The sequence below is a fragment of the Schistocerca serialis genome, chromosome 11 (genome assembly GCF_023864345.2).
Source record: "Schistocerca serialis cubense isolate TAMUIC-IGC-003099 chromosome 11, iqSchSeri2.2, whole genome shotgun sequence".
Lineage (NCBI taxonomy): Eukaryota > Metazoa > Arthropoda > Insecta > Orthoptera > Acrididae > Schistocerca > Schistocerca serialis.
This window is the reverse complement of record NC_064648.1, coordinates 121,049,449-121,072,738: the sequence shown is the minus strand read 5'-3', so window position 1 is coordinate 121,072,738 and position 23,290 is coordinate 121,049,449. Positions and strand designations below refer to the sequence as shown.

The following is a 23,290-nucleotide window of genomic DNA, read 5'->3' as shown; positions in this document are numbered from 1 at the left end:
GAAATTGAAATAAGAACACCGTGAATTCATTGTCCCAGGAAGGGGAAACTTTATTGACACATTCCTGGGGTCAGATACATCACATGATCACACTGACAGAACCACAGGCACATAGACACAGACAACAGAGCATGCACAATGTCGGCACTAGTACAGTGTATATCCACCTTTCGCAGCAATGCAGGCTGCTATTCTCCCATGGAGACGATTGTAGAGATGCTGGATGTAGTCCTGTGGAACGGCTTGCCATGCCATTTCCACCTGGCGCCTCAGTTGGACCAGCGTTCGTGCTGGACGTGCAGACCACGTGAGATGACGCTTCATCCAGTCCCAAACATGCTCAATGGGGGACAGATCCGAAGATCTTGCTGGCCAGGGTAGTTGACTTACACCTTCTAGAGCACGTTGGGTGGCACGGGATACATGTGGACGTGCATTGTCCTGTTGGAACAGGAAGTTCCCTTGCCGGTCTAGGAATGGTAGAATGATGGGTTCGATGACGGTTTGGATGTACCGTGCACTATTCAGTGTCCCCTCGACGATCACCAGTGGTGTACGGCCAGTGTAGGAGATCGCTCCCCACACCATGATGCCGGGTGTTGGCCCTGTGTGCCTCGGTCGTATGCAGTCCTGATTGTGGCGCTCACCTGCACGGTGCCAAACACGCATACGACCATCATTGGCACCAAGGCAGAAGCGACTCTCATTGCTGAAGACGACACGTCTCCATTCGTCCCTCCATTCACGCCTGTCGCGACACCACTGGAGGCGGGCTGCACGATGTTCGGGCGTGAGCGGAAGACGGCCTAACGGTGTGCGGGACCGTAGCCCAGCTTCATGGAGACGGTTGCGAATGGTCCTCGCCGATACCCCAGGAGCAACAGTGTCCCTAATTTGCTGGGAAGTGGCGGTGCGGTCCCCTACGGCACTGCGTAGGATCCTACGGTCTTGGCGTGCATCCGTGCGTCGCTGCGGTCCGGTCCCAGGTCGACGGGCACGTGCACCTTCCGCCGACCACTGGCGACAACATCGATGTACTGTGGAGACCTCACGCCCCACGTGTTGAGCAATTCGGCGGTACGTCCACCCGGCCTCCCGCATGCCCACTATACGGCCTCGCTCAAAGTCCGTCAACTGCACATACGGTTCACGTCCACGCTGTCGCGGCATGCTACCAGTGTTAAAGACTGCGATGGAGCTCCGTATGCCACGGAAAACTGGCTGACACTGACGGCAGCGGTGCACAAATGCTGCGCAGCTAGCGCCATTTGACGGCCAACACCGCGGTTCCTGGTGTGTCCGCTGTGCCGTGCGTGTGATCATTGCTTGTACAGCCCTCTCGCAGTGTCCGGAGCAAGTATGGTGGGTCTGACACACCGGTGTCAATGTGTTCTTTTTTCCATTTCCAGGAGTGTATATTGGTATTAAAACTGCACTGTACTTTGGAATTTATTTGGGAGTTTTCCGCAAATCTTTTCATAGGCTGCACAGCGACGAGACATGAATCCAGGAATTTTACTAAACCACGAGAACTAAACAACTCTCAATGTTGGTAGAATTGACGTGAAGACAACAGCGCATCGACTGGGCATTTTCACTCAAAACATTTGCAACACGGAGGTGGGAAAATTTAAACATCTCAACATGGTGGAGGAGCTGGGATCAAGTGGAAGACTGTGCAGAGGACGACTCAAGAATTCCATGTACAAGAGGCAGGAACCATAATCTTATGTATCAGATTAGTACCCCTTTTAATTGTTTTTCAGTCGCAGACAGTGTCCTACAATTTTCTGTTTATGTTTCATTGTGTGCGCGTGACAATTTCACTTGATAGGCAGGAAAGTGTTTTATCTAGTGTTTAGCCACTTTGATCAAAATGAGTGAAACTCAGTTAAATCGAATAGGCATGACCACACGGTCAGGCCGTCAATTTCATGCTACAACTCCAAATGTACACCTAAACAGTGAAGCAAATTCCGCGAGCAGTAGTTGTTCGCCTTTACATGGTTTTTCGGGAGCAAATCAGCAACCAAATTTAATCGATCATATATCTCAATTGTTGATTAATAAACTAGAACAATTGGTAACTCGAAATAACCAATTAGGTAGCAACATTAAAGAGGTCACAGAAAAGCTGGACCAAAATTTGAAATCATTGAGAGAAGAAATCAACGCAACAAATAACAAAGTACAAATTGTTGCATGTGACATAGAAAGGGTAGAAACCAAAGTTGACTGTTTGGAGGCTTTCACAATCTCCGAATTTAAAGAAACAAACAAAAGCATTGAATTAGTCAATGAACGTGTCAAAAACACGGAAGTAGTCTTTTTAAATGAATTAGTGAACCGAAAAGACGAGTTAAAAATGTTGCAGGAACTGTTTGTTTCAGAAAAAGAATTGGTAGAGGAAAGATTGAAATTAAATTCTGAAGTTGTTTCTGATAAGATATCTCATATTGACGAGAAAGTAGAAAGTGTAACAATAGAACTGCAAACAGTCAGCTCTGAAGTTTCAAAACTGCAAAATAATATAATGTCCAATTTTCATTCAAACCAGATGTTTGTGCATAGTTGTAACAATGTTAGTTTAAAATGTTACCCAGGTGATGCGAAATTGCATCCAGTTGACTTTGTGCATCAGTGCAAAGACAGTTTCCAACCTAACATGGCAGATTCTGCTAAAGTTAAATTTGCGAAATGTTTTTTGGATGGTGAAGCCCTTACATGGGCAAACCAAAACATTAATACAAATAATACATCTTTTGCCAATTTTGAACGCCACTTCTTGGCAAAGTTTTGGTCGGAAAACAAACCGGGCGCTGATGACCACGCTGTTTAACGCCCGGAAACCTCAAACCATGGAAAACAAACAGGCAAGAATAAAATCTGAATTTCTTAACGGTAGCAAATATCACACAGGTCTTGCAATTAGCATGCAAGAATTTTGTGAAAAACAATTAGGGGCATTGTCACATTTGAGCAAACCCTTGGACAAACTGATACAGATTGACGCACTGAAACGGCGCCTACCACACCGTTTTCAGTGGGGACTTGTATATGGACCAGATGACAATGTTGACGAATTTTTATGTTATGTAGACAAAATTGACCTTGCATGGCAGAATGACGACAGACAGTACAATCAAAACCTCAGAAAGACTCAATGGGAGGTCACAACAATATAATGGACACAGAAATAATAACTGGCGTGGTAACCAAAACAGAAGTTACAACAGACAAGAAAACCATCAAGAACAGAGAAACAGTTACCAGCCTCACAACAGCAATTCCAACCAGGGAAACAGGTAACCTCCTCGTTGAGAGCCTGTCAATTTGAGGTGAATAATTATGGCACAAACCAGGCAAATAGGGGATTAAAGAGACAGAAACGTAAAAGCAATCATAAATGTAATGTAAATAGGGACTATTACTTAGATGATACTAGTTATAAGCAAAACTTTTGGGATCACATGTTGAGTGAATGGAATAATGCACATACTCAAGCAGGACCACAGTTTGAACTTAATGAACATGACTTAGCATTAATTGATGACACATTAACACCTGATGTAGACAGAACGTATGATATGTATGGTATCACTAGCTTGTTTTCTGATGAAGGTAAGGACAATGAGGTATCTATATTAGTAGAAATTGGTAGCCAAAATGAGGAAATAACACCTGACTCTGATAATGAAACAGGTAGCGATTTCAGTAGTGTAACTTCAGATGTTGAACACTTAGTAGTTAAGGCAGATGTGCATGCAGAGGCATCACCCACAGATTATTTTGATGATGATTTTGGTAAAGATAGTCATGTTAAGGATGATGTATTTGATGATATATGTACACAAGAGGAATTAGATGCCATTATTTATGTTGAAGTTATTGATAATGGTGTTGCAGCTGAAAGTAACTCTGAATGCGAAATTGGTTCATGTGAAGATATTAAGAGTGCAAACAATGTATTGGTACCAATTTGCATAAAAGAAATCTTAAGTAAATCTACTAAAGTGCGCGTCATATATCTTGGCGGCCGAGTTTAGGTTCGTTCTGCACATCTGACATCACAAAACACAGTCAGCCAATGAACAGAGAACGACGTTGCCAGGTCTCAACAGCAGTGCAGAGCACGGACGAGTGTCTTCAGTTTTAGAAACTTTCAGTCATAAATAAAGTAATAGAACAAAAGCAATGTCTTGATAGCAGACTTTCTTTTACAGAAAGTTTGGTAAAAGCATTCTTTATACCAATTGCTTCATATTCTATTAATTAATTAAACCAAACAAGCAATAAGACTCCTAATTCAGGCGATAGCAAGGAAAGGTGTTTGTTTCAATTCCGGGAACTGCTTTTTCGCAATAAAGAACAGCGGTAATTGTTTATTTCCTATTGTACTTCGACAAAGCGTGAGTAATTCATAGTCATACCAACAGTGTTTATAAGTAGTTGCGTGAAGTGTTAGAGTCATTATGGAGTTACACTGTTCGATGAGCTGAGGTAGCGGAACGGTTAAGGTGTTGGGCTGCCAAGTGAAAGGTTGTGAGTTCAAATCTTGTGTGGTGCTTAATATTTTCTTTATTTAAAAACAATATTGGAGTGCCTTACTTCACAAATTTTATTCGTTTGAATGAAATTTCTAGTGCTTTGCCTCTTCATTAACTTTTTCGCTCCTGCAGACATGTGCTCCCCGCATTCCGCGCTGTGCGCGATTTTGTCATCACTGCACTTCTCGCCTGTGCAGACACATGGTGTTCCCACTGCTTTGACACACTTATCATTCGATTTCACAGAAACTATTTGGCCAAAAAATTTGATTTTTACACGTCTTCTTGCCTGATACCTTCCCCCCCATAAATGACTTAATTTTGTTTTGATGTGCAGCATTAAATGTAGTAAACCATTGCATGAAATTTTGAAGAGTTTGCAGAGGCAAAAGTCCATAGCATATACTTTCCGTATGGTCGATTTTAGTTGCCACAATGTTGAGAATGAAATGTGGACAAGATACCTAAATTTCATATAATATTTACTGTATAACAATATCTCATGTAATTTAAGTGCCACATAGGTGTCGTATGTAATATTGAGAAATATTCCGTCTTTCGCGACTGTAATAAAAGTTTTATATACACACGGCGCGTTTGGCTTTATTTTAAAGCACTTCCATCAGTGAAAGGTATGGCACATACACAATGGTATTCATGTTCTATTTCTTGTTTTTGTTCCACAGTCGCAGTTTTACCAATGGTATTGAAACATATCCCTCTTCTGCAACTGTAATAAGCGACTTATTTAGACCAGACGCGTTTCTCTCTTTTGAAGCATCATAAGAGGACTGTATTTTGTGTCCTCCATTGCCAAGTCACCTTTCGTAGTTTTGTGCTACGGTAGCACAATATTCAACGTTTCTGTTGGCTCATCAGTGTTTTAGCAAATAAATGCTGTTTGTGTGTGCCACACACAAAATTATATTTGACATAGCTCTGAGCACTTCACTGACAGACGGTATATTCAAGTCCTAATGTTTTTGTAAGTCCACAGTTTTGTTTAATGTATTTTGTCTACTTCCTTTTGATTGATTGAAGTGCTTTAAAATAAAGCCAAACATGCCCAGCGTAAGTAAAACTTTTGTTACAGTCGCGAAAGGTGGAATATTTCTCAATATTACATACAACACTTATGTGGTACTTAAATTAAATGAAATATATAGGTATCTTGTCCACATTTCATTCTCAACATTGTGGCAACTAAAATCGACCATACGGAAAGTACACTCTATGGACTTTACCTCTGCAAACTCTTCAAAATTTCGTGCAATGGTTTACTATATTTAATGCTGCATAATAACTGCGTTGAACATCGAAACAAAATTAAGTCATTTATGGGGGGAAGGTATCAGTCAAGAAGATTGGTAAAAATCTAATTTTTGAGGCAAATAGTTTTTGTGGAATCGAATGATAAAGAGTGTCAAAGCAGTTGGAACACAATGTGTCTGCACAGGCGAGCAGTGCAGTGACAAAATCGCTCACAGAGCGGAATGCAGGGAGCACGTCTTTGTAGCAGCGAAGGGGTTAATGCGGCCGTGGTGGCTTTACTTCATGAACTGCGCGCTCCCCCCCTAAACATAAGCTTGCGAACTATGCTATACTATGGCGCTGCTTCTATTGGCGCGTGTGTCATGTGCAACTGGCAACGCAGCAATCTCCAGCATCTGGGCGGGCATGCGCGAGCCGCCAAGATAAAAGAATTGAAATATAATAAGAAGGAACAAGCTAAGTTGATAGGTGAGAAGATTTTGGAATCTATTATCAGTGAAAATGAAGTTTGTTTAGAAAATAATAAGGAAAGTGAAGTCATCAAATCAGCGCCATCCGTGAAAGACAATTTTAAGTCTAGTAAAGTAAGGTATCTATCTCATGTGTATTTAATTCCAGTCATAACGACACTCAATCTTATGTCGATTCTGACATTGAAACCTGTGGTAAAGAAGTATGTAACAACATCGATACAACTGAATTAGAAAGTGATTTGCTGGCAGAGAATGTGAATAGTGACCCAAATATTACCTTAGGTAGCCCTTACGTAGAAATAAGCATTAACAATTGGTCAGGACTTTGTTTGTTTGACACTGGCAGTCCCATTAGTAGTATCTCAGCCAAGTTGAGGAACAGGATAAGAGACACTGAAAGTTACATCGAATTTCCCATCACAGGTGTATGGTTTAAAGGTGCCACTGGCAAGTTTATTAAGTTAATAAATAAACAAGCTTTAATTACATTTTCTGATGGCAACATTAATTTTGAACATGGTTGTTTAGTTATTCCAGACCTCAATGAGCAAATGATTTTAGGGATGGACTGGATAGTTAAAAGCAAAGGTGAGTTTTGATTGGCAAAATTCTGAATTACTGTTCACTGAACCAAAGGCCAGTATTCAAGGAAAAGTAGGGATCCAGTTAAATTCAAGTACAAACAGTAGTAACCATATTAGGGAGATAATTTATCCAGAGTGTAGCCATTACATGGAGGAACAGGAAAATAGGGATCACAATAACCACAATTTGGTTGATGGTAGTTACTACCTAACCATATCAGAAAAGGTAAAAGAAGCAAATGACTTGACTGAGTCTGAAAAGCAGGAATTAGAAAATTTTCTCTGGGAAAATGTTTAGTGATCAACCTGGTAGGGTCAAAGATTATGAATGTCATTTGAAGTTAAAGCCACACAAACCCTTTTTCATTAAGCCTTATGGGGTACCCATCTGTAAAAGGAAAGAAGTGGAGAGGGAACTCCAGAAAATGCAAAAATGGAGAATAATAGAGAGAAGTCACAGTCCATATAACAGCCCGATGGTCTGTACTTAAAAAAAGGATGGTGGTGTTAGGCTGGTATTGGATTCACGTCACCTGAATTAGTTTTTAGAAAAAGAAACAGATCATCCTGAATCCATAGAGGAACTCTTGCACAAATTCAATGATACAAAATATTTTTCTAGCCTGGATTTGACCTCAGGTTTTCATCAAATCACATTAGCACAGGATTCAAGGCAGTACACAGCCTTTTTATATAATGGTAAATGTTTTCATTATTGTGTTGTTCCATTCGGACTGAATGTGTCTGTAGCTGAGTTTATTCAAGCTTTGGATCATGTGATTGGAAGTGGACTACTATCTAAACTAATTATTTACGTGGATGATATATTAATAACCAGCAAAACTTGGGAGGAACACCTTGATACTTTGTACAAATTAGCCAATAAGTTCAGGCAAGGCGGTATGACCCTTAAGTTAAGTAAATGCAAATTTGGAGTATCAGACTTGAAGTTTTTAGGCCATATAATTAACAGATAAGGCATTCTACCTGACAGTGATATAATTTCTGCAATTGTCCAGTTTCCATGTCCAAAGAACAAGAAACAGTTGAGGTCATTTTATGGTCTATGTAATTTTTATCATAAGTATGTCAGCACCCAAGCTTTAAACGCACAGTGTTTGAGAGAGCTATTAAAAAAGAACACCATAAGGGAATGGACAGATCAATGTCGAGCAGCATTCGATGAGATCAAACAACAACTAAATAACAGTCAATTACTCCACAGACCTGACCTTTCACTACCATTTTGCCTAATGACAGATAGTTCAGATTACAGATTGGGTGTACATTTGCTTCAACAGAAGGAAATTGATGGAAAAATAGAACATCTTTCAATCAGCTTTGCCAGCCGAGGTCTGCAGAAACATGAACGTAATTACACAGTGACTGAGAAGGAATTACTTGCCATTGTATGGGGTTTCACTAAATACAGGAACTATCTAGCAAGTCATAAAGTCATAGTTTTCACAGATCACAAAACTATGTTATATTCAAGACTGTAAACTTTTCAATAGTAGATTAACCAGGTGTGCCATATTTTTGCAACAATTTGATTATAGCATTCAGTATATAAAAGGGGATCAGAATATAATTGCTGATGCTTTGTCTAGATTACCTGTGGGGGGTGGTCAGGAAGAACTATTGGATAACAAAGTGTTTAAAATAATGTTCATGAGAGGGATTAAGGGTGAAAAGGAAATTACTAACATTTGCAGTCAGCTTAGGAGATACCAGAACCAGGATGATGATTTGAAACTTGTGAAAAGCCTTATTGGCAAAAAGGGTTATGAAAAGTTTGGCATGTATTATCAAAACTTTAAAGGTATTTTATTCAGGAGACATAACACTGACTCTGACATCTGGAAGGTTTGTTGGCCTATACAAAGTGTTGACGTTTTAATTAAGTACACACATGACAGCTATGGACACTGTGGAATCATGAAATGCACTGACAAACTTAAGGAAAATGTCTGTTTTAATAATACGAGGGTTGCCCAGTAAATAATGCCCCATATTTTTTTTCTCCGAAATAAAAAATATTAGAAATGTGACACTTTAGGTGTGAGTTATCTGAAGTTTCCCGCGTGTGTACGCAAAGTTTAAATTTCCTCCGACAGAGAGCGGTGGTGTAGGAATGTTCTAAAATGGCGTCTGCAAGTGACATCCGTCAGAAACAACGTGCAGTGATTGAATTTCTCGTAGCAGAGGAAGAAACCGTGGGCAATATTCATAAACGCTTGTGCAACGTCTATGGAACATCTGCAGTCGATAGGAGTACTGTTGGTCGCTGGGCACAGAGGGTGAAAGCATCAGAGGGCGGTGCTGCGGAGCTCCGAGATTTGCCGCGGTCGGGAAGGCCTCCCACGGCTGTCACGCCTGACATGTTGCAGCGGGCTGATGTTCTCATTCGACGGGATCGACGCATTACGACTCGACAATTGGCACTGGAGTTGTCAGTAAGCAAAGGAAGTGTGGATGTGATTATCAATCAGCTTGGATACTCAAAAGTGTGTGCAAGATGGGTTCCTCGGTGTCTTACTGTCGATCACAAATCCCAAAGAAAAGACATTTCTTTCGATTTGTTGTGACGCTTTCACGTTGACGGGGAGGCCTTTTTGTCACGGATTGTGACAGGTGATGAAACTTGGGTGCATCATTTTGAGCCCGAAACAAAAAGACAATCGATGGAATGGCGTCATGCTTATTCTCCACAGAAGAAAAAATTCAAAACAGTTCCTTCAGCCGGAAAAGTCATGATGACTGTGTTTTGGGATTGCGAGGGCGTAATTCTCATTGATGTGATGCCAAAAGGCAGTACCATTAATTCAGAGGCTTATGTCAAAACATTAGACAAACTTAAGCAGCGCTTCCGGCGCCTTGGGCGTCATGTTAACCCACAGGATGTTTTGATTCAGCATGATAACGCTCGTCCTCACACAAGTTTGAGGACTTGTGAACACATCGCGAAACTGGGTTGGATAGTGTTACCCCATCCACCCTACAGCCCCGATTTGGCTCCTTCAGACTTTCACTTGTTTGGGCCAATGAAGAATTTCATTCGTGGAAGACGTTTTGCCGATGACGAAGAAGTGATTCACGAAGTGACAACCTGGCTCCGTAGGCAGAGTAAAGATTTTTACCGGCAGGGAATACACGCTCTTGTGTCTCGCTGGAAAAAGGCCGTCGAACTTGAAGGAGATTATGTGGAAAAATAAAGCAAGTAGACAAAACATCAGTCTTTCACATATGTAAATTTGATTGCTGTGGAATAAATACTTCTGGAGAAAAAAAATATGGGGCATTATTTACTGGGCAACCCTCGTATGTTTAGAAGAGTAAGACAGGTTATACAAAAATGTGATTGGTGTCAAAAGAGTAAATGTCACAAATCAGAAATACCAAGGTTATTTAGGCAAACTGGAACTCATAGGAATTGATTTGTTTGGCCAATTGCCAATACATATTTGTTTGTAGTTGTTGACTTATGCACTAAACTAGTAAAATTGTATCCACTAAAGAAGGCAACAAGCAGGATAATTTTAAACTGTTTCTGTAATGATTATTTCACACAGATTGGAAAACCAAAAGCCATTCTTCCAGACAATGGGAGCCAATTTACATCTAATGTTTGGAAAGATTTCATGAAAGATGGAGACATTAAGCACGTCCTTATTTCTGTTTATTCTCCATCTTGTAACCCAACCGAGTGCTATATGCATGAAATAGGCAGGCTTTGTAGAACTTACTGCTCTAAAGATCATACAAATTGCTCCAGTTACATATGTGATTTTGAAGATGTTTTTAACACCTTACAACGTACAACAACTGGCTTTACACCTTATGAAGTCCATTTTAACAAACACCCACCAAACATCTTGTATGAACTGATCAATTTCCCTGTCTGTAATGAGTTAACACCGGACGAGAGAATGGAAATAGTAAAGAAAAATATTGAAACACACTGTGCCAAGAGAAAGCTTAAACATGATTCAAAAGGAAAATTTACACAGTAAAATGTAGGTGATTTAGTCTTAACCAAAAGTTATGAGAAATCCAAGGCAATCAATAGAGAGATCAAGAAATTTTTCGATATTTACATTGGTCCATTTGAAGTTTATGAGAAACCACATCCAAACGCCTACCGACTTATCTATCCCAAATCAGAAAAAGCTATTTGGTTTAAGAAATGTCACTCAGTTGAAACCTTATGTGCAATAATTGCAATCCCTCAGGGGGGTACACAATCTTTGTGTACTAAGCGTGTGGCTTATGCAAGGTGCCCCAGCTAATGTGGCATTTTCTTCTCGAAAACACTGATGCCACATTCTACGATACCTTTCTGACACACAAACTTCCAACAATACATATGTTTGCTTGTATTTGTTATGTAAGATATTTTCATGTGATTTAATTTGTAGTATAAGATACATTTTGTTTTGATTGAGTAATCTGCATCATCAGATGTATTGATAATTTGACATTTACATCCTACCGATTGTGACTATTACTGATATGTGAAGACTATGATTTGAACTTGGGTTGCCAGGAACAGCCAATATCTATTTTCTAGTGAGGAACAGTTACACATCTTTACAGACAACAGACCATACTCTATTTATATCAGCTTATCCAGAAATGAAAGGTGAATTGTGTGAAGATACACTAAGCTTATTAATACATACTTAAAGATTTTATGGTACATTTGTGCAGTTAAGAAGAACTATATACATCTTTTCACTGTTTTTTATCTTAAATATGTTATCCACAAGGAAGGAATTACTATGTTTTGCTTCTTATACCGTTATACAATTGACAACTGAATTAATGTGTTACTATATATAAGAACACATTAGATGGTTTATGAAAGAGTTGAAGTGTTTTATGCCCTTAAGAAGGGATTACCACCACGATATACTATATACATGTTTCACTCAGTTATGTACACACGAGAGAGATGTTGAAATTGCTATGAATTGTTGAGGATTGTCTTGAAATAAGGTAAGTGATGTGATTTGCATCTGTATTAAGGATTTGAGGTTGCAGACTCATTCCTGTTTCTGATTCACATGAATTGATGTTTACGGTTTATTGGTGGAAAATGCTTTGTTTTGGCTTGCATTTTCGTAGGGGTATTTGGATGATGATGATGACGATGATGATAGGTGTAGATTATATGATATGCAATGCTGCTGCTGAGGTGGTTCGGTGGTATTCAACCCTCGTTTATTAATGGTTTTGATGATTCGTTTGATTGAGACAATTATGATGATTATGGTACTCTGCAGTCACACATAACGGAACTAATGAATCAGTTGAATCGCATGAAGTAGAACTCTTATACATTTTGATTGAAGGAAATGCTGATGTGAAATTAAGCTTGAGAGTTATTTTGAACAACTATGACAACACATAGCACACAAATCACATTGAAAAACTATTATTTTACATTAGTCGCATCTCACAAGACACAATCTGGAGACTAGTTTGGTATTGAGGGGTAGGAAATGACAACTTTAATAGACAGACTGAGGATTTTGACGAAATGAAATATAAGATGCCATGTGACAAGGTTCTGGGTGCGTTTTTTTTTTTTTTTTTTTTTTTACAGAACCTCCTTACTGCAAGGTTGCTAACTATAGCACAATTACATTTTCAGTTGCTTAAGTGTATCTTGCCACTTCCAGGATTTTTTTTTTTTTTGTATTAATTATTTTCTCACAATTTATAAAACCTTGAAGCTATTTCTCGGTGTTAATTTGATCTGACTTTCTGGATGTGTGGTAAACATTTTGAAACGTTATTTCATTTGATGTACAAAGCCAAGAAATATTGACTATACATAATATATTCAGATACTTGTGACAACAACCCGGATTGGATATAAATGAACAGTTTCTATACTGTCACAATATAAATATACAAATATAATTTCGATTATTCATGTCTGATAAGATTTGTAAAATATTTTATGGTATTGCAAACTGTTAGGATAAATTTTATTCTTCTGTCTTTTATATGATAATATTACTCTAGAACATGTCATATGGACACTTTAAAAGTGCAACGTAATTAATTCAATCAAATTTGTAATTTGTTAGCTTAGTTGTGTTTGAGTGTTTGAAGGAGGGAAAATTAATGGACTCTCTAGAAGTGATAGTTTCAGAAAAACATTCATTCAGAAAATTTGATGTAAATATTGATTTTGTAAAAGTCTGGAAATTTCTTTGTAATCTCATATTTCCAATTCTTGTTTTCTTGATGTATATGTCTGTAGCTATTTGGAAAATTTATCTGTATGTAAAGTTTCATGATCCAATTTTGTACCTTTTAAGATATACGCAGTTAGTGTTATTTTGTCCAACTAGTACTGTATCAAATCAGTCACACTAATATTTCTGTGAGAAGAGTTTCGTCTATCAGGCTAGGCAAAACTCTTCGGGGGTATTGAAATATTACTGTATCTCATTGATACCTATCAGAACCCCTCGGAGAGCATTAAAGATAAACATCAGTCCTAATTGATCTGTTTCCAAATTACATACAAAAATAACTACTATTTCAGTATACATATAATTCGAAAACGATGCTTTGCTGATTAACATTGTTCTTATGTGAGAAACATAATAGAAATGTGAAATTAATACTGTAACTAATCGAAAGAAATAGAGCACATGGTCAGGATGTACCAGTAAACCTATCATTATAAAATTACTACAGCAAATTAAATAGAACATATAAATAAAGCATGTTAATTGAATCTCCAGTATGTGTTAGCACTAAAATTCAGGCACTAGTTGATTTGTCATAAACAAATTTAGAAATGTAATTGTTACCTGTAACATAATTGGTCAGAAAATGTTATATTAACTCATAACTAAGTTGAAAATAGGTTCACCTTGTTCAGCACTGAGATTGCAAATTTTTAGCAATGTATATCTCATATTCGGTTTAACTTTTAATTGTGATTTTACATAAAATTGTAATTTTCATAGAGGTCACGCAGGCGCCTTGGGGCACTCGTTTTTTGGCTAGGGTCGCGAGCAAATGTATTGTAGGCTCACTCGTTTGTTGATTGTTGTGAACTTTGTGTCGTTTGATGTCAACTTTGGGTACACGGGATGTAACTGGGAAAGTTCACCAGGCTCGGACACCTGAGTCTTGGAAATATATTGGTATTAAAACCACACTGTACTTTGGAATTTATTTGGGAGTTTTCCGCAATTCTTTTCATAGGCTGCACAGCGATGAGACATGAATCCAGGAATTTTACAAAATCCCGAGAACTAAACAACTCTCAATGTTGGTAGAATTGACATGAAGACAACAGCGCATCGACTGGGCATTTTCACTCAAAACATTTGCAACGCAAAGGTGGGAAAATTTAAACCTCTCAATGAACCATCTGCCAAGCACTTAAGTGTGAACTGCAGAGTATTCATGTAGCGATACATTCTCTTAGAACTTTTGTGTTACTAAATTTCTTCTGCCTCACAGAAGAACAGCAAGTGGTCAGAATACCATAAGTGGTATACAGTCTTAGTTTTCCTACTGCAAATATAATGCTACAGAATAAGTACTTACATAATCCTGAACTTCATCCTCGTCAATTGTTATTTCTGCTTCTTGTTTGATGTCGTTCGTATGTTCCAGTATTGTAGATGTATCCTCCAAATTCTGCAAAAAATTAGAGCATCAGACTGAGCAAGAGTTGAAGCAGAGCACTATTTATACACTGAAGTGACAAGTCTTGGGATACATAATAATATCATGTTGGACCACCTTTTGCCATTGCAGTGCAGCGATTCGACATGGTATGTACCAAACAACTCATTGGAAGTCCCCTGCAGAAACAATGAGTTATGCTGGCTCTGTAGCCATCCATAATTACAAATGTGTTGCAAATGCAGGATTTTGTGCATGAACAGACCTCTTGATTATGTTAAATATTTTCAACATTTCACAGCCCTGTCAGTAACTGTAAAAATATTAATTTTAATTTTAAAAACCAACAGCCTCAGTTGCAAAGTTTACCTAGATTTACCTAGGTTTCAGTCGGGATAACCCAACCTTCTTCAGAATAAAAGTAACTAGCGGTTGTACATAGTGGACGTCGTCAAGCTAAAACTACAAATCCATAAATTATCGTCAGACTGTAAAAACTTATCTGGAACTGCCTCGGCCCAACTTCACGACCGCGATGCGGCAGCCACGGGTGCTGTACTGGAACTCACACACATGGCTGCCGCATCACAGTTGCGAAGTGGGGCCGAGGCAGTTTCAGATAAGTTTTTACAGTCTGACGATAATTTATGGATTTGTAGTTTAGCTTGACGACGTCCACTATGGATATTCGCTAGTTACTTTTATTCTGAAGAAGGTTGGGCTTTCCCAACTGAAATCTAGCTACATCTAGGTAAACTTTGCAACTGAGGCTGTTGGTTTTTAAAATTAAAATTAATCTTGATTACGAGGTGCATTCAAGTTCTAAGGCCTCCGATTTTTTTTCTCCAGACTAGAAAGAGATAGAAACATGCACATTGTTTTAAAATAAGGCCGCGTTCATTGTCAATACGTCCCAGAGATGGCAGCACTGTACGGCAGATGGAATTTTACCGCCAGCGGCGAGAATGAGAACTGTTTTAAATACTTAAAATGGCGACGTTTTCCTTACTTGAACAGCGTGCAATCATTCGTTTTCTGAATTTGTGTGGTGTGAAACCAATTGAAATTCATCGATAGTTGAAGGAGACATGTGGTGACGGAGTTATGAATGTGTCGAAAGTGCGTTCGTGGGTGCAACAGTTTAATGAAGGCAGAACATCGTGTGACAACAAACCGAAACAACCTTGGGCTCACGCAAGCCGGTCTGACGACACGATCGAGAAAGTGGAGAGAATTGTTTTGGGGGATCGCCGAATGACTGTCGAACAGATCGCCTCCAGAGTTGGCATTTCTGTGGGTTCTGTGCACACAATCCTGCACGACGACCTGAAAATGCGAAAAGTGTCATCCAGGTGGGTGCCACGAATGCTGACGGACGACCACACGGCTGCCCGTGTGGCACGTTGCCAAGCAATGTTGATGCGCAACGACAGCACAAATGGGACTTTCTTTTCGTCGGTTGTGACAATGGATGAGACGTGGATGCCATTTTTCAATCCAGAAACAAAGCGCCAGTCAGCTCAATGGAAGCACACAGATTCAACGCCACCAAAAAAATTTCGGGTAACCGCCAGTGCTGAAGAAATGATGGTGTCCATGTTCTGGGACAGCGAGGGCGTAATCCTTACCCATTGCGTTCCAAAGGGCACTACGGTAACAGGTGCATCCTACAAAAATGTTTTGAAGAACAAATTCATTCCTTCACTGCAACAAAGGGGGAAGGGCTGCACGTGCACACGGAGCTAACGTTACGCAACAGTTTCTTCGTGATAACGACTTTGAAGTGATTCCTCATGCTCCCTACTCACCTGACCTGGCTCCTAGTGACTTTTGGCTTTTTCCAACAATGAAAGACACTCTCCGTGGGCGCACATTCACCAGCCGTGCCGCTATTGCCTCAGCGATTTTCCAGTGGTCAAAACAGACTCCTAAAGAAGCCTTTGCCGCTGCCATGGAATCGTGGCGTCAGCGTTGTGAAAAATGTGTACGTCTGCAGGGCGATTACGTCAAGAAGTAACGCCAGTTACATCGATTTCGGGTGAGTAGTTAATTAGAAAAAAAATCGGAGGCCTTAGAACTTGAATGCACCTTGTATGTCCCATAAATGTTCAATGGGATTCATGTCAGGTGATCTGGGTGGCCATTTCATTTGCTCAAATTGTCCACCATTTTTTTCAGACCAATCATGTACAATTGTGGCTCACTGATATGGCGCACTGTCATCCATAAAAATTCCATTGTTGTCAGAGAACATGAAGTCAACGAATGGCTGGCAACTGGTGTCCAAATAGACAACCATAACCATTTCCAGTAAACGACCGGTGAAGTTCCAGAGGACGCAGTCCATTTCATTATAAACACAGCCCACATCATCACGGAGCCACCACCAGCTTGCCCAGTACCTTGTTGACAACTCGGGTCTGTGGCTTCGCAGGGTCTGCGCCACACTTGAATCCTGCCGTAAGCCCTTACCAACTGAAATCCAGACTCGTGTGACCACGCCACAATTTTCCAGTCATCTAGGGTCCAGCCAATACGGTAGAGGCACTGCGGGTGACATCGTGTTGTTAGCATAGGCATTCACATCGTTCGTCTGTTGCCACAGCACATAAAAGCCAAATTTCACCACATCATCCTAATAGGTGTGTTCGTCGTAAGTCCCACATTGACTGCTGTGGTTATTTCACACCGTGTTGCTTGTCTGTTAGCATTCTATGCAAACCCTACTGCCCTTGCTTGTTAAGCACAGGCCGTCAGACACTGTGTTGTCCATAGGGATAGGTAATGCCTGAAATTTGTTCTCGGCACACTTTTGACGCTGTGCATCTAAGAAGATTGAATTCCGTAGTGATTTCTGAAATGGAATGTCCCATGCATCTAGCTTCAACTAGCATTCTGCCTCGAAAGTCTTAATTCCCATCATGAGGCCATAATCGTGACGGAAACTCTTTCACACGAATCATCTGAGTAAAAATAACAGCTACACCAATGCACTGCACTTTTATACCTCGTGTATGTGGTACTACCGCTGTCCGTATATCAGCATATCGCTATCCCATTACTTTTCTCACCTCTGTGCATATTCTTGAGTGGGAAGGGAAGGCTAGTATACAAGTGTACAACAAGATGGAAGGAAACAAGTCTTAGTTTTTCTACTGTGCGTATCATGTTACAGAACGAGTACTTACACAATTCTCAGCTCCATCCCCATCAAATGTTACTTCTGCTTCTTGTTTAGTGCTGTTTGTAACTTCCAAATTTGATAATGATGTATCCTCCAAATCCTGAAAAAAAATTACAGCATCAGCATCAGACTAAGCAACACTTGGAGCAGAGCACTATCTTTTCTTGAACAGGAGGGGGAATGGGGACTAGCGTACAAGAGTACAAGAACGTGGAAGGAAATAAGGATAGCACTCAGAATACAGTTTCAGTTCATAATTGTTGGGGTGCATTTGGAGGTTACTTTTGAATGTTTCTTTCCAACATACCCAGTACAGAACCAAACTACATTAAATTTCATACAAAAAAAGTCCATTTCATTTTTTTTCCAGGACTAATAGTTTGCACAAAGAGAGCTAGAAAAAACTGAATATTTTGAGCAATGCTCATGTGCTGTAGCTTAGGTGGTTTTTGCAAGTCAATTTGAGATAGTTTCCCAAACTGACGGTCCAAATGTGCTCTGCAACACACAGACATCTAGTGATACACTGAGATACTTCTTTGAATGTAGTGCATTGTAGAGTGAGATGTTCACTCTGCAGCGGAGTGTGCGCTGATATGAAACTTCCTGGCAGATTGAAACTGTGTGCCCGACCGAGACTCGAACTCGGGACCTTTGCCTTTCGTGGGCAAGTGCTCTACCATCTGAGCTACCGAAGCACGACTCACGCCCGGTACTCACAGCTTTACTTCTGCTGGTATCTTGTCTCCTACCTTCCAAACTTTACAGAAGCTCTCCTGCGAACCTTGCAGAACTAGCACTCCTGAAAGAAAGGATATTGCGGAGACATGGCTTAGCCACAGCCTGGGGGATATTTCCAGAATGGTAGAACACTTGCCCACGAAAGGCAAAGGTCCCAAGTTCGAGTCTCGATCGGGCACACAGTTTTAATCTACCAGGAAGTTTCATAGTGCATTGTAGCTGTCACTCACTACAAGTGTTCTCAGCAACAGATGGCACGGGGATTGTACTACAGAAGTGTAAGATGGTTGGGGGGGGGGGGGGGGGGGGGGGGGGGGAAGAGACCAAACAGCGAGGTCATCTGTCCCATCGGATCAGAGAAGGATGGAGAGGGAAGTTGACTGTGCACTTTCCAAGGAATCATTCTAGCATTTGCATGAAGTGATTTAGGGAAGTCATGGAATACCCAAATCAGGATGGCTGGACGCGGGTTTGAACTATTGTCGTCCTAAATGTGAGTCCAGTGTGCTAACCACTGTGCCACGTCACTTGGTGCAATTGGAGATTGTAACTCTTTTTTTTCATAGTGATAATTTTGAGGACATCATTGACATTGAAAGTAAGAATACCTAAAGTTGAATTAGTAGCACTGCTTTAATGAGTGGTTCTGAAATGAAAGCACTGAGGCAGCATGCACTTTTGATATTGATTTTTTTGTGTCAATTTCTTCTTGTATTTGTTGCTTACTATGATAATAAAGGTTAATCTTATGAAAAATTTTGAAATTGAACTTTTGTTGTTGAGACTCAAATGGTTAAGTGCCTGGCAGAGGGTTAATCGAACCAGCCTCAGACTATTGCTCGCAGCTCCACTCTCTAACAGCTCAAGAGAAAATTAACACTTAAATCTTTCTGTGAGAGCTTTTATTTCTCTTATTTTCTTATGATCATCATTTTGTCCTATGCAGGTTGGCACCAACAAAATATTTCCACGTTCAGCCCAAAAAGCTGGCAACTGAAATTTCATGAAAATATCTCGCCGCAACAAAAATCACCTTTGTTTAAACAACCCGTATATCATATTCGTGACTCTCTCTCTCTCCCATATTTCGCAATAGTATGAAACGAGCTGCCCTTCTTTGAACTTTTTGAAGAGCCTCTTTCAATCCTGCCTGGTGCTGATTCCAGACAATGCAGGAATGTTCCAGACGAGGATGGACAAGTGTAGTGTAGGGAGCCTCACTGGTCGACCTGTTACATCTTCTCAGTGTTCTGTCAATAAAACAGTCCTCTGTTTACCTTCACCACAACATTATCTCCATTTACACACATACTCGGCAAGCCAACGTAAGGTGTGTGGCGGAGGGTACACCCTGTACCACTCCTTGTCAGTTCTCTTCCTGTTCCCGTCACAAAAAACGCGAGGGAAAAACGACCATCTGTTCACCTCCATATCAGCCCTAATTTCTCGTATCTTAACTTCGTGGCCCTTAAGCACAATGTATGTTGGCGGGAGCAGAATCGTTCGGCAGTCAGCTTGGAGTGGCGATTCTCCAAATATTTTCAATAGTGTTTCCCCCAAAAGAATGCCGCCTTCCCTCCAGGGATTGCTATTTGAATTCCCGAAGCCTCTCCGTAACACTTAAGTTTTGTTCAAACCTACCGGTAACAACTCTAGCAGCCCTCCTCTGAATTGCTTCGATATCTTGGATCCCAAACACTTGAGCAGTACTCAAGAATAGGTCGCATTAGTGTCCTATACGCAGTCTCCTTTACAGCTGAACAACCCTTTCCTAAAACTCTCCTAATAAATTGATGTTGACCATTTGCCTTCCCTACCACAGCTTTCACATAATCGTTCCACCTCATATCAATTTGCAGTGTTATTCCTAGATATTTAAACGACTTGACTACGTCGAGCTGGGCACTAGTAATACTGTATCTGAACATCACAGGTTTGTTCTTCTTACTCATCTGCATCAACTTACATGTTTCCACATTTAGGGTTAGCTGCCATTCATTACACCAAATGGAAATTTTGTCCAAGTCATCTTGTCTCTTACTACAGTCATTCAACACCTTACCGTACACCACAGTTTCATCACCAAACAACTGCTGACTGCTGCCCACCCTGTCTGCCAAATCATTTATGCATATAGAGAACAACAGTGATCCTGTCACACTTCCCTGGGGCACCCCCGACAATATCCTTGTCTCTGATGTACACTTGCTGTCAAGGAAAAGGTACTGGGTTTTATCACATAAAAGGTATTTGAGCCACTCACATATCTGTGAACTTTGTCCATATGCTCATACCTTCGCTAACAGCCTGCAACGGGGCACTGTGTCAAATGCTTTCCAAAAATCTAGAAATATGGAATCTCCCTGTTGTGCTTCATCCATAGTTCTCAAGTATATCATGTGAGAGAAGGGCAAGCTGAGTTTCGCACAAGCAATGCTTTCTAAAGCCATGCTGACACATGGACATTGGCTGCTTAGTCTATTATATTCAAACTTCTAATGCATTCAAGTATTCTGCAGCAAACGCCAAGTTAGGGATATTGATTCTGCAATTTTGCAGGTCCATTTTTTTAACTTCCTTATAAACTGGAGTCACCTCCACTTTTTTCCAGTCGTTTGGGACTTTGTGCTGGGTGAGTGATTCACAATAAATGCAAGCTAGGTAAGGGACCAATGCTGTGATGTACTCTTTGTAAAATGGAACTGGATTCCATCCAGACCTGGTGATTTATTTGTTTTCAAATCTTTACGTTGGTTCTCTACACCAGGTATGGTTATTTCTACGTCATCCATACAGGAGTGAGTCTGATGGTCAAACGACGGTATGTTTGTACTGTTCTCCTGCAATAACGATTTCCTGAATGTGAAATTTTGAACTTCGGCTTTCGTTTTGCTATCATTAACTGCCATACCAGACTGGTCGACAAGGGACTGAGTGGGAGCCTTGGACCTGCATAGCGATTTTACATACCAGAATTTTCTCACATTCGCTGCCAGATATCTTGCTAAGGTGCGACAGTGGCAGTTGTTATATGCTTCGCGCATAGATCTTTTCACAGACACATGAATCTCCACTAACCTTCACTTATCATTCGTGCACCCCCTTTTGAACCTACAGTGCAACAGCTTCGGCTTCCTGAGCATCTTACGAATTTCATTATTAAACCGTGGTGGGTCATTTCCATCCTTTAACCACTTACTCAGCATGTAACTCTCCAGACCATAATTTAAAATCTGCTTAAGCTTTGCACATAATTCCTCTACACCCATCTTACTGGTACTAAGTAATGCCAATTGACTGTCTAAGAAAGATCTTAATAACGGCTTATCTGCTCTATCTAGCAGAAACACTCTCCTAGCCTTCTTGAGTAATTAACTTTCGTAATAAAGTTTCTATGACACGATCGCTAATCCCCGTTTCCATACCGACATTGTCGATACAGTTTGGTCTATTTGTAGCTACGAGGTCCAAGATATTTCCATTGGGTATGGACTGCCAAGCTAGCTGCTCAAGACAATTATCAGAAAACTTGTTCAAAAGTATTTCGCACGATTCTCTTTCTGTGCTCCTCACAATGAATCCATAGACATCCCAGTCTATCCTCGCCTCCAACTAGTATTGCATGATCTGAGTATTTACAAGCTACTGACAATAGACTTTCTTTGAATGACTCCAAAACTGCTACAGCAGAATCGAGTGGCCAGTAGAAACATCCAACAATTAACTTTGTTTCACCTACACCTGTTATACATGAGCAGATAACTTCATTGTCACTCAACTTTGACCTCAATAGAGACAATATTTTGGTCAATGCTATAAACACCCCCCTTCTCTAATCTGTCTTCGTGATATATATTCGACAACTCGCTAAATATCTCAGAGCTTTCCACTTTGGGTTTCAGCAAGCTCTCAGTACCAAAAATAATTTGAAAGCAAGAACTTTCCTGGGGGGCAGTAAATTCGAGAACTTTATCAACAATACTTCGACAGTTTACTGATAAAATTGTGACAGTCGAAGTGTCTTTATTCTGAATGCTGTTTGACTTCCCTTGCTGCAAATCGACTGGGACAGCACCTCAAACTATCGCCTGGTCAAAAATCCCTCGGGCACTCCACAAGTACTCTGCTATCCGACTAGCTGCTTCCTTAGTGTAGTGGACCCCTGACCTGTCAAAGGGAGACGTACAAATCCCCACACGATAATACAGGTCCATAAATCTGCAGCCAAGACCGTCACAGAGTTTATGAATCCTTTGGCTGAGACTCTCCACTCTGCTTCAAACCAAAGGACCCCGATCAACTCTGGGAACTATGCTGCAAATTGCTCCCCACAGACAAGGCCAGCAGTCTTCATTACCTCCGCCAGCCACCTGTATGAACTGAGGTGATAATTCTAATTTAAGTTGTTGGCAATTGTAATCCATAGGTATTTGAGTGACTTGACAGCCTTTACATTTGTGTGAATTATTGTGTAACTGAAATTTACAGGATTCCTTTTAGTTCTCATGCAGGCCCTCAAGCTTTTTGTTATTTAGAGTCAGTTGACCCTTTTAGCACCATGCAGATAACTTGTCTAAACCGTTTTGCAATTGGATTTCATCTTTTCATGATAGGCTACTCATATTGTCTCATAAATCATTTATATAAATTAGGAGTCCACACTCATGGTCTCAAGATAGCGTTCTCACTTCCTGAGCCAGGTTCGAATCCGGTGGGGTCAGGGATTTTCACCTGCCCCAAGATGACTGGGTGTTGTTGTATCATCTTCATTATCATCATTCATCCCCATTATGGTCGGAGGAAGGCAATGGCAAACGACCTCCATTA

At 40.4% G+C, this 23,290-nt stretch overlaps 1 protein-coding gene across 1 annotated transcript in view; it reads right to left on the bottom strand.

Annotated features, from left to right (window-relative positions):
• Nucleotides 1-23,290, bottom strand: part of LOC126426520 (uncharacterized) — a 204,948-nt gene that overhangs the window by 104,920 nt on the left and 76,738 nt on the right. Inside the window, exons 5-6 of the mRNA XM_050088425.1 lie at nt 17,727-17,822; nt 14,458-14,550 (exon numbers count right to left, since the gene is read on the bottom strand). Of these exons, the coding sequence (XP_049944382.1) occupies nt 14,458-14,550; nt 17,727-17,822 (189 nt within the window). The remainder of the gene's footprint in view (nt 1-14,457; nt 14,551-17,726; nt 17,823-23,290) is intronic.